We start from the raw sequence: 12,347 nt of genomic DNA, 5'->3' as shown, positions 1-12,347 counted from the left end.
TAATCACAGCTTAAAAATGAATTATTCGTAATTAATCGCAATTCAAACATCTCTAAAATATGCCATATTTTTGTATTAATTATTTTATCTTATTTATCTTATTATTATTAAGACAAGACGGATATATACATTCAACATACTGTACAGAAGTACTGTATTTGTTTATTATAACAATAAATCCACAAGATGGCATTAACATTATTAACATTCTTTCTTTGAAAGGGATCCACGGATAGAAAGAATTGTAATTCTTAAAAGATAAATGTGAGTACAAGTTATAGTAATTTTATATGAAAACCCCTATGTATGTTTTCGTTTGAATAAAATTTGTAAACTAAAAGCTCGCCATTGTGGAAGGTAGTGATTGAAATACACCACAAGGTGGTAAGGGAGAGTTTTAGATTAATTAGAGATCTAGCCAACATTTTCTAGTGCGTTTTGCTCCTTGACTGACGCCGTAGTTTCCGGGTTCATTGTACCTTATGTTCATTTGAGTGTTGACTTCACAACGTACGAGACCTCTGATAGTTTGTATATTGTGACTAAATATTGCCATCTTGTATATTTGTTGAGCTAAACGAAATGTTTGAATAGAGTTTGACCAAAGTCTGAGTATTATTTTGCTTAGCTGTTTTGATTGGGAATGCCAGTTCTCTTTGCATTGAGCGCTATTCTTTGTGTGAACATTTTTTTTTTTTTTTGAGATAGGAATATTATTTTTGTTGTGCTTTCAGTAAATGAACACTTAACTGTTCCGCTCAAATGCGCAATGGGAAGTTGGGCAACCATGACTGTCAGTGGTGGCAGCAAATGGTATAGCTTCTCTGCGTTGTGTTCAATACATGGTGTTAAGTAAAAGATCATCTCCTGTCATTCTTCCTCACATCGCTCGCCACAATAGTTATAATTGTTGTGGAAGAGATTCCAAAGCTTATGCCAATAAATACCGCGGCCCCAATGAATGCCTGCGACCACTCCACTTGCTTGTCTCTGCCTCTTAGCTCTTAATATACATAAAACGGCGCCATTTTAGTCTGTTTGCAGCAAAGCCTATTTTAACGTGATTAATTGAAAAAAAAATTATTACCACACGTTAAAACGATAAATTTGACAGCCCTAGTTTTTTTTTTCCCCGTTTGGATTTTGTCACCGTTTCGGCAACGAGACAATGTGCGTTACTTAGCAGTACTATGTTGGTTGAATGACATGAGAAAAGTCAGAGACATGGAGAGAAGAGTGTTTATTGTGACGCTGTAGCAAATGCGATGCTAGGCTAGATGGCTCCAATATTTCCTGACTGTAGCCGACAGCCTACAATCTATGCCTAGATATCACATGCATATAGAACTACATGCGAAATGACGGACTCGGCGGCGTTAGTAAACAGCCGCCATCTTAAAGCAGTAGACTTCTCAGAAAGGCTCTGTTGTAGTGAACCTTCCTAGCGAACCTAAGTAACTTTTTATCTAAAATACTCCTCAATCGGCAAAATCTTGACTCAAATCTGTCTTTAAATGATGAAACAGTTTTAAAAAGTTCACATGTCGAAGTAGACAGAAGGGAACTAATGCAAAAACGGGAGCAATTTTAACAACTTCAACAGTTGATTCACAACAATAAATTACTTCCAAACATAGCAAAGGTTACTATGTTTTTTGTTTTTTTTTTGTTTGAAAATGAAAAAAAAACAAAAAAAACATGAAAGGTAACGCCAGTTACTTTGCCAAGTAACTAATTACTCTTACATTCAGGTAACTGAGTTATTGACTCAATTACTTCTTGGGAGAAGTAATTTGTAACTGTAATTAATTACTTTTTAAAAGTAAGATTAACAACACTGGTCATAAAGATGAAGTCTGCAGAATTAAAAGTGACGAAAGCCGAGATTTTATTTGGCCAATTTGTTGCTGAACACAATTTGGCCACAACTATTGCTGATCACTTCTCAGAATTAGCAAAAGAAATGTTCCTTGACTCAAAGATTGCAGCGGTAGGTTAATTTTATCAATTGACCTTTTTAATTTATAATTGGACACACTAACGAACTACCTTCAAGTCAAACTGAATTGTGAGCTGAAGTGAAGTGCAGCCATCAACACATGATAGACTCTGCCAAAAGTGCTACATACAATTTTAACAAAAGTCACTGTTAAATTTTAGTAATCATGATGTAGCTGAAGATATTGATTGTTCTTTGATAGCACCAGGTTATATGTTAAAATATTACCAATTAATTCATATTATTTTAAAAATTGAGGGTTTTTTTTGGTTTCATATTGCACGCTATATACAACGTTGTAAGATTAGTCACCAATTTGCAAGGGCGTACGTCACGATTTGTAAGATTGCCAACGGCCTTGGGTTGACAGGTATGCGTATGGCGGAAAACACAGACAAAGCTGAAAAAGCAGTTTCTGCTCTTGCACCCCTCTTTAAAATAAACTGCTGTATTTTAAGCCAAAAGAACTGTTGTGCATTACGCCCCCGACCTATTTTTAATTTGTCCGTTTTACCCTGGAGAACCCGGTTTACAGACACCGCGCAACCGCTTTTGTTTCAACCCAGCCATAAAAAGAAGGTAATTATATTTATTATTTGAAATGTCTATAATTTTTAGCTTAGAATCATTAATTGAACGATTTTATAAAATTGTTCATTCACATATTTTAAACTTTTAAACAAATTACGCCACAATTGTGTCTGTAAATAGGTCACGGATATCTACCTCATAATTATCGCTTAATTGTATTTTTTTGTTACTGTCGCATTTTTAGATGATAAATAACCGATCCAAACAAAGAAAAATTGAACCAAAAAAATATTTGAAAAAGAAAATCTCGACCACGATTTCTGCATTGCGACCCGTGTTATATTACCATGTTTCACCCATAAAATCCCCAGAACGTCCGACTGTGGCCATTCACAGCTGTGTCTTGACACTAGGTGAGACATGCTACACGTTTTTGGATCGAAACAAGGTACAGTGGGGAGAGCAAGCATTTGATACCCATTGGCAGCGTATCAAATACTTGTTCTCCCCACTGTAAGTATGCGATAATATCTCGTTAAATAATGGTGTCTTTAATTATGCCCTCTCTTGCTCTCACCTTGAGTTAGGGTTTAGGGGTTTAAAACTTTTTTTTTTTTTTTTAATGCCCTCCAGTTCAAATTTTTTCTTTCCCCAGAAAACTGAGATTTGAAGCTTTCCAATGATGTATCAAACATGCATATACTGTAGGATAATTTTGAAATTTGGCCAAATTGGGGGTCTCAGAGCGCAACTTCAAGTCACCTGAGTGTTTTCCGCCGTGAACAATTTGGAATTGGTGAATCAAGACATCATGGCAACTGATGAATATATACTATATTGATATAGTCGTCTTTGGAATTGAGGGATATAGCCATCATTTGAATTGGCGGATATTTCTGTCTTTGGAATTTAAGGATATAGCTGTCTTTGAAATTAATGGATAAAGCAGTCATTGGAGTTGACGGATATTTTCATCTTTTGAATTGACTGATAGAGCTGTTTTTGGAATTGACGAATATAGCCTTCTTTGGAACTGACACATATAGCTGTCTTTGGAATGGAAGGATATTTCTGTCTTTGGAACTGCACACGTTTGCTAACACATTCTGGATGACTTTTATATTCTAATGTCTTATTTTGTATTATTTCACAAGGCCTGGTATTTGAACAAGGGTGTGTAGACTTTTTTCTTTTTTAAATTCAATGTATGTGACTCCTATTGCCACTTCTATTGCACAGCAGAAACCAAACAAGTACATCGCTGTGCCTGCTTGTCAGGGTTTGAAGTTTTCTTGGAGGATTCTGCTCGAGGCAACCAGTCTAGGGCTGTCAGTCATGAATATCTTGACTTCAGGGCTATTCCTGCCATTTTCCTTCCACAGCAGAGATGAGAGGACACTGTGGTTTTCTCTGTGGAGCCAACTGTAGTGCAACTGTGCTCTCAGAGTACACACAACTGGTCACTCGCACCCTGAAGTTAAATCTTCACAGAACTGGCTGTCTGTGTCTATTCTTCTCTCCAACACAAGAAGACAAATTTGGAAAATAAGAATTCATTGCATTATATAAGGCTAACTGTTGTACAGGTATAGGAGTAAATTTGTGCCACCGGAATTCGAATTTCTAACACTTCGCTCCCGCTGAAAGTGTTCCACTGAATTTGTTCGCATCAAAATTCGGCCTGAAAAAACTTCTATCACAAAAACTCAGATACAAAAAATTCAGTAGCGAAAATTCAGTTGCATCCATATAGAGAGAAGCAATCGATCCCCGGCTAATATTTCACACATACAACAATCACAACATGCTGCGAACAATTTTAAATGTACTTTCAGACGTCATACTCACTGCAGACATTGCCGAGCGAATGTCTCGTGCTGTTCTTCTTCTACTCTGCGGAATGACACCAATGACGTGTATCAAGCATAACCTAACCTGATTGCCTGGGCGTCCGATAAATTGAGGCAGGGATTGATTGCTTCTCCCTTATTACCTGGACTTCGAAATTGAAATTTTTGCAACTGAATTATTTGTAGTTGATTATTTTGCATCAGAATTTTCGCTGCTCCTTTTTTTGTGTGTGGCTGATTTTTGAGGGTGAAAAAAATCAGCTAAACTTTCAAACTGAATCTCCAGATTTACTTCCATACTAGAGGGATGCAGCGCTTTGGGTGGCTAAGTTTGAAGTACAATAGTTCATGGAAACTAAACATGCATTAGCATTGTGCAGCGAGACCTCAGTTGAACTACTTACCGTCTTGCCCTTTTTCATTTGATCCTTTTGTGTTTGTGGCTAAGAAGTGATTTTCATTTTTTTTAACACTGAGCATCATTAACTTATTGGTTTTACCGATCACTGCCAGCCCACTCAGTACAAACGGAGTGGTTATCTATGACCATCACTGGAAGTATACAAGGTAAAACGCAGTAACGTAATCAAGGGTTCATTGAATTTAAAAAAAGCTGGATGTTTTTTTTTTTTAATGTGAAAATAAAAAATAGGTTGATACTATAGTAGAATACAGTATAATACAACTGAACTGTACTTGGGCAGTGTTTATGATAGCAGATACCATTCCGTTCTTCCTGATATATGAAAATCAAGACAACCTGTTTTCATAACTCTTTACTTTCTGCTCTATTGAACTAGTGTGGCCACTTTCAGAAGGTGGCGCTGCTGAGGCAAGATGTCAAAAACAACAGTTCAAACAGTTGCCAATAAATATTCCTCTAGCTCACACAAAAATGCAACTGAGAGAATCCTGGCATGCAGTGAATAACACTGACAATACTTTTGCTTACTTGTACTTTTGAAGGATACAACTGATTTTGAATATTGATGTCATAAAGTATCGTTTTTGAGTAAACAGTTTTTACAAACTTTCACTACTTCCCCAGCTCTGGAGCTCCCTACCCCCTGATCTTCGCAGCATATCTACCTTATCACTTTTCAAATCCAGACTGAAAATACACCTGTTCACTCGTTCTTACCCACCTAACCCCTAACTCTAATATATGTTTATTTCTTTTTATTTTGCTTTTAATCTTTTATCCTTTTAATACCTTTTTATCGTACTGTGATTCCATGTCCCTTGTGAAGCGTCTTTGTGTGGTTTGAAAAGCGCTCTAGAAATAAAATGTATTATTATTATTACTTAGCATAACCTTCCATGTCGTTGGAAAATTTTCTGTACTTAAAAAAATGTGTATATATATATAAAACAATAATAATAATAATAAATGTACTTGTATACATGTAGCAAGTGTATTAACAATTTCTAAGTTTTCACCCAAATTGACTGATATATGGGAACTCATTAATAATAATAATAATAATAATAAACTCTTTCCACAGTCACTCTGCACTGTATACAACACAATCATATTCAGACTTGTTGCACAACACAATGTCAATATTCACTGCTTTAGTCAATCTAACAACAGTCAGATGTGTATTACGATTGAGCGTCGTCATCCCTAAGTTGCTTTTTTATTAGAAAGGCTTCTTGGTAAAATTGTCATCCATCATGATTTGTGATGCACAGTAAATAATTTTCAATATTCTCTGTATTTGTAATTATATTGTGCAAGTAATCATTATACTGCATGTGTCTAGTCAGTGATAAGTCAAAACTTCATACAGTGGGAAAAAATTAATACTTGTTTTTTTTCTCCCTAAAATGCTTCAAATCATATACTTTGGGAAAGTTCAGCTAAGTTAAATAGTCAACTTTCCCCACAATTGATGACGACGTTAAGTGAAGGATTATGATGACATATGGAAAATGTTATAATCTTTATTCTCAGACTGTCTTTTGGTCATATCAACAATAGCAAATCTTCAAGAGCATGCTTAAAAACACCTCCCGATGGAGCAAAAACTTGACACTTTCATTCAACAAAAGCTATTAAATATAATATTTACAGGGGGAGACAAATCTTCCATGGAGATCATAAGCAATAGTTGATCAAAGTTAATGTCAACCCTGGGTGGTCCCATGCGCACTTTTCAAAACAACCAGAAATGTTGCCATATTCACGAAATGAGCTCACCTTTGCCCCCAAAAGTATTGCACTGATGATTTTTTTTTTTTTTTTTTTTTTTTTTTTTTTTTTTTAAACATGTGGTCACAGAAAATGATTCCTCGAGTCCTCTCTCTTGACATGCTCCACCACGGCAGCCTTGTCCGCGCACTTTCCCCTCTTGTTCTGGTGGGTCTTGACGTGCTTGGCCAGGTGGTCGCTCCGCATGAACCTCTTGCAGCAGTCCGGACAAACGAAGCGCTTCTCCCCGGTGTGAGTCCTCAGGTGTCTCTGCAGCTCGTCCGAGCGGGTGAAACTTTTCCCGCAGAAGAGCCAGTTGCACACGAAGGGCCTCTCGCCCGAGTGCCACCTGAGGTGGGCCTTCAAGTGCGACGTCTTACCGTAAACTTTGCCGCAGCCCGGAATGTGGCACACGTGCTGCTTCTTCTTGCCCGGCTCGTCGCCCCCGCCGCCGGACGCGGACGCCGACTGGCAGTTGGGGCAACGGCACCTCCGGCAACGGCGCGCGGTGGTCAGCGGCGACTTGGTGTGCAAAAGAGCCGCAATTTGCGTCTGATATTGGGCGAAGTCTGCCGAGTGGCCGTGGAGAACCAGACCCCGCTGCAGCTGGAAGCGGTGCGGGTGGCCCACGTGGTTGCCCGCTTGCTGGAGGCTCCACCACGGGATGTCCTCGGCCGGGTTGGGGGACAGCTGTCTCTGGCCCGCGTGGCCCGTGACGAAGGTGGGCATGGCAGGAGGGATGGGGGCGGGCGTCGCGTAGCTGACGGCCGGCACGTAAGTGGGCGGGCAGGCGGACTGCATGGAGCACGGCAGCATCTTCACCGGGGAGAAGTCATACGGGTAGCCGGGGTCGGCGGGCGGGGTGAGGGGCAACTCGTGCGGGGAGCCGAAGGAACTCAATGGCTGGGGTTTGGAGGATAGTCCGAAAGAGGAGTTGCTCGGCGGGCTGGCCTCGTTAGTCCACGGGTGGAACAGACGCGAAGGAGAGCCCAGGGTGGTGGGGTCGTAAGGGACCGGGAGGAAGTCGGGCGGGCTGGACCCCGGCGGGGGATGGTGGTGGTGGTGATGATGATGCCCGATGCGGTTACAGGTGGCGGCCAGGAGAGCCAGCGGGGAGTGCTTGCAGTTCTCCGGGGAAGAGTTGGGAGTGCGGTCCTGGAAGCCAACGAGAGACTTTTGGTACTTAACGCGACCACTTTATTAGGAACACCACTATGCTCTCACGACGTTTGCATTGTTTAGTTTGTCTGATACTGACTGAAGTCTTCGAGCATTTATAAGAACTTAGTTCTGAATTACTTTATTAAACTATAACTCAAACTATTATAGTTTTTCGGTCTGGATAGGTCAATAAACTAATAGAAACTTGGTGATCTCTAGTTTTGAGCCACTACAATAAAACCAATGCCTCTAAAAACGGGTTTTCATAAGTTTTTCGGTCTAATTAGTGGAATCAAGTGTGAAGTGCTATAAACAGCTGACAAACGGATTTAACAATTCTACGCCATTTCAAAAGAATTTTAAATCATTACATCCGAATTTAAATTACTCAATTCTCTTCTGTATAAAAACCAAGATCGCAGGTGTATGAAGCGCAAATTTCAAAACTTTTTCGGACTTGGATCCTGACTTACTCTCAAGTCTGTCCGAATAGTTGGACTTAATTATAAATTGTATCCCAAACTCAATGCTTTATGGCGAGGAAAAAGTGAGCCCAAAGTTGGGACGGACGAACCTGCAGAAAAGCCTGAAGTGTCTCGTTCCGCAGCACAGCCACAGCTGCCATGGTCCTCCTCCGCCTGGGCAAGAAACGCGCAATACAGCACGCGCAAAAAAAGTGCCTTCAAATTCACAAACCGTAAAGAGGCCCCCCAAAAAGAAGTGGTTTTGATTCGAGCCTCCGACGCGACGCCCTTCCTCTCTCGCGGATCTGCTCGCACTATCTGACGCGGCGGCGTCGGATCACTTGAGAGAACGTGATAAGCACTTTTGGTGGGCTGCCAGCCACTCACAAATAAGATGGGAGACTTTGAAGTTTGCCGCTGTCCAATCATCAAAGAATGGCGGCTCTGTGAGAGAAGCAAGCAAATCCTTTGAATCCACAAAGCTGCTATGCTGTGTTTGTGGTGTGGGATAAAGGAGCTGATTATTAGGGAGGGGGCACGGAGGGGGGGGGGGGGGGGCGGGGGTAGGAGGAGATAAAGGCGGGACAATTAATGAAGTAATCACTATGTGGGAAATGTATATAGACAAATAATTGGATTTTCCCCATATCAAAGCCCCCCCACATGCCGCCCCGAGAGCCCGCCATTGGTTGCCCGAGTCATCTGATCCGCTTTTTGTAATTAAGGATTTGTAGTAGAACTCAGAGTCACAATGTGACATTGTTATCCCCGGAGATCTTTCACAACGAGGCTGCTTTCTCATCTCGTCGGCATCGGCGTCTTTCTTTCCGCTTTGCTCTTTTGCACTTCAATCGCATGTTTTTATCACCTTTAAAGTTGTGTACGGAATACAGTTTTCCCTCACTACTCCGCGCATCAAACTTCGTGCCCTCAGTCCGTCGCGGATTTTTTTTTTAATTAAAAAATGAATAAATACAGATGAGCCATCCCGAGGTGATCACGTAGTCTCACTCTCCCTCCTGCTACTCTTTGTTGGTCAGGCAGTGCACTGGAGTTGCTTATTAAAGTTAACGATGATTGACAGACGTTTAATGTTTGATCTTGCCACAGATGCTAAGTCGAAGCTTCAAAGCGCCGCATGCGTCAATCATCGTTTAACTTATTAAACAGTTGCTGTGGAAACTCATTGTGTGTTAGTGAGCAGTTTGAGCGGATTTGAGTGGACTGACTCAATGAAGCATTTAACTCATTCACTCCCAGCCATTTTCACCGGAGCAAAGCCCTTCGCTCCCGGCCGTTTTACTGGATTTTGACTGATTTTGCAAGGCCCACAGAAAATTCTGTTCTGTTGCCATATAAACATGGAACCCACCGAAAGAAAGATTAGACTCTCTTCTTTCAGCAGAAAAAAAAAGGTCAAATCTTTTTCCATTCTTTAGAAATCAGCATTAGAAAATAGATTAGTTTGGCCAGTTTTATTGCTTTAAAATGAGTTTTGAGCATTGTGCATTGCAGTTTTGGTGCAACCCAACCTAGAGATGCCTCTTGTAAAACAAAAAAAAAAAACCCAAAAGACGTATAAATACGTTTTTGGGACACTGAAACAATTAAAAATAGAACGTATTTATGTTTTTGGAGCAAATGAGTTAATAAAGACAAGCATTTTTCAACTTTATTCTTGTTTACAAATAATTCGGTGGGACAGTAACATGTTTAAAACTTATTATAATTGAGGTGCTTAAAAACCATTTTCATAAAATATACACCCAGTGATCCCTCACCCTCAGTCCATCGTGGATTTTTTTTTTAATCCCCAAAATTTGATCTTGCCACAGATGCTAAGCCGAAACTTCAAAGCGCCGCATGCGTCTATTATCGTTTAACTTGTGGAACAGTGCTGTGGCAACTCACTGTGTAAGCGAGCAGTTTGAACGGATTTGAGTGGACTGACTCACTTGAAAGGATGCCGGGCGGCGGACGACCGAGCAGAATGCCTGGGACCAATAGTGCAGCGGACAATGCCTTTGAGTCCGTGCTGCTCGCGAGCAGAGGCCGCAGAGCAGGGGTCGCGTTAACCGAATATTTTCCGTCATTGACCGATTTTTAAAAACGGTGACGGAAGAAACTGAAGTCCATCCGTCATTTTGACAGGTTGCAATTCACACCCCAGACCACAGGGTGGCGAGTGAGCATATTAATTAGCTATTGTCTCTCTTGATGCATAACGTCGTTCGCCTTACTCTGAAAAATGTCAAGGCAACTGAGTGTCCGAAGTTTCTTCAAAAAGAAAAGAGGTGAAAAAACAGGGACTGCACAAGCGGGCACGCAATTCAAGTCCATGCGCACCAGGATGAAGGTGTGAAACTACGTTCAGGCCACAGCAGGTGAATTGTTAATTTCATTGTTCCATATGCTACACATGGTAGGCTACCTAGCTACTGGGGCCACAGTCAGCTGTTTTTGTCACTGCGGAGAAAAAGTTACATATTCATCTGCTTGATGTGTGATGGCACGGTGTGGATTCTCTGTTAAGCTTGTTCGGACAGAATATTAATTTAAAATGAATGAAAACTAAATACTATTGAATATGTTGAAGCGGTATGCAATGTTAAGAGTCTTGTTAGCTCGAATTGCTGTGTCCAGCTGCTTTAGCTCTGCTGCTCTCTGTGAACTCTCTGTTCAAGCCGGAACGCGCGCGGCTCTTAAGTGTCTCTGTCACGTGATTATGTCGCAGCCGCTAACGCGCTCGGCCAAATGGACACACAAGTACGGAAGGTGAATTATGCCAAACAAAGGGTCACCACAATGTCATTATCATCATTTTAAAAATTTAAGTGACGGGTAAAAATAGATTATGACCGGATTTTTATGACCCTGTCAGTCAAAATGACAGACAACGAAAAAGTCTAGCGCAACCTCTGCCGCAGACACTAAAAAAAAATCATCTTTATGAGAGAGATGGCGACGAGGGAAAAGTTTAACCGGCTGTCGCGGCCAGAACAGTGTCGTCTTTCAGTTAGTTATGTGTAGATAAAGTTTCACTTTGCGATCAAAAGCTCTATTTGTCTTGTTGTTTATCTTATTTTGTAAAAGGAAAACATTATTCAGATGTTTGGGATGTAACTAAAGCAAAAAATAGCTGTGTATAAGTCAAAGTTATGTTTGAAAGTATGCTTTCACAAAAAACTCAATTTCTCCGTTTTTAATCAGAAATTGAAAAATTGCTCAAACTAAGCTATTTTCTAATGCTGATTTCTAAAGAATGGAAAAAGATATGAACTAACTTTTTTTTCTGCTGAAAGACGATAGTCTAATCTTTCTTTTGGTGGGTTCCGTGTTTATACAGCAATAGAGCAGAATTTTCAGTGGGCCTTGCAAAATCAGTCAAAATCCAGTAAAACGGCCGGAAGCGAAGGGCCTTGCTCCGGTGAAAATGGCTAGGAGTGAATGAGTTAATAAAGACAAGCATTTTTCTACTTTATTTTTGTTTACAAATAATTCACTGCGACAGTAACATGTTTAAAACTTACCATAATTATCATATATGAAGTGCTTAAAAACCATTTCCTTAAAATATACACTACTGTTCAAAAGTTTGGGGTCTAAATCTAAGCGACCCCAAACTTGTTGGTCACGGTGAGTGCACTGGAGTTGCTTATTAAAGTTAACAATGATTGACAGACATTGATGTTTGATGTTGCCAGACTGAAAAAAAGCCAAAATTGTGAGAAAACATGTATTATATGTATCTCTTTCAATTGTTAAATCTGTATAAATACACTGAAACACACACAAAAAACTAATTTTTTTTTTTTTTTTTTGGTGGGGCGCTACTTCACGGTTTTTCATTTATCGCGGCAGGTTCTGGCCCACATTAACGGCACAAAACAAAGGATCACTCTCCATATTTTTTTTTCTAAATTATACTTTGGGAAAACTGAAAAACATTTCGTATCGCTTCTCCTTCAAATGTTAAATCTCAATAAATAAATTGAACACACACACATTTAAAAAAAAAAAAAAAAACTGTTCGGAGGTGGGGCTACTTCGTGGTTTTTCAGTTATCGCGGCGGGTTCCCCATTACCCGCGAAAAACGGGGAATCACCATAATTCGGTCTATACAGTGACGTATAGTGACTGGCGGTAT

General features: G+C 40.2%; 2 protein-coding genes across 2 annotated transcripts in view; both read right to left on the bottom strand.

Annotated features, from left to right (window-relative positions):
• Positions 1-12,347, bottom strand: part of myo3b (myosin IIIB) — a 266,663-nt gene that overhangs the window by 23,415 nt on the left and 230,901 nt on the right. The gene's annotated exons all lie outside the window — the stretch shown is intronic.
• Positions 223-8,667, bottom strand: sp5a (Sp5 transcription factor a). Its single transcript, XM_057851976.1, has 2 exons — positions 8,310-8,667; positions 223-7,729 (listed from the first exon to the last, which is right to left on the bottom strand). The coding sequence occupies exons 1-2, from the start codon at positions 8,358-8,360 to the stop codon at positions 6,659-6,661; spliced, it is 1,122 nt and encodes a 373-aa protein (XP_057707959.1). The 5' UTR covers positions 8,361-8,667; the 3' UTR covers positions 223-6,658.

This window comes from Corythoichthys intestinalis, chromosome 12, assembly GCF_030265065.1.
Source record: "Corythoichthys intestinalis isolate RoL2023-P3 chromosome 12, ASM3026506v1, whole genome shotgun sequence".
Lineage (NCBI taxonomy): Eukaryota > Metazoa > Chordata > Actinopteri > Syngnathiformes > Syngnathidae > Corythoichthys > Corythoichthys intestinalis.
Note: the sequence above shows the minus strand (reverse complement) of the source record. Positions and strands in the feature narration are given on the sequence as shown.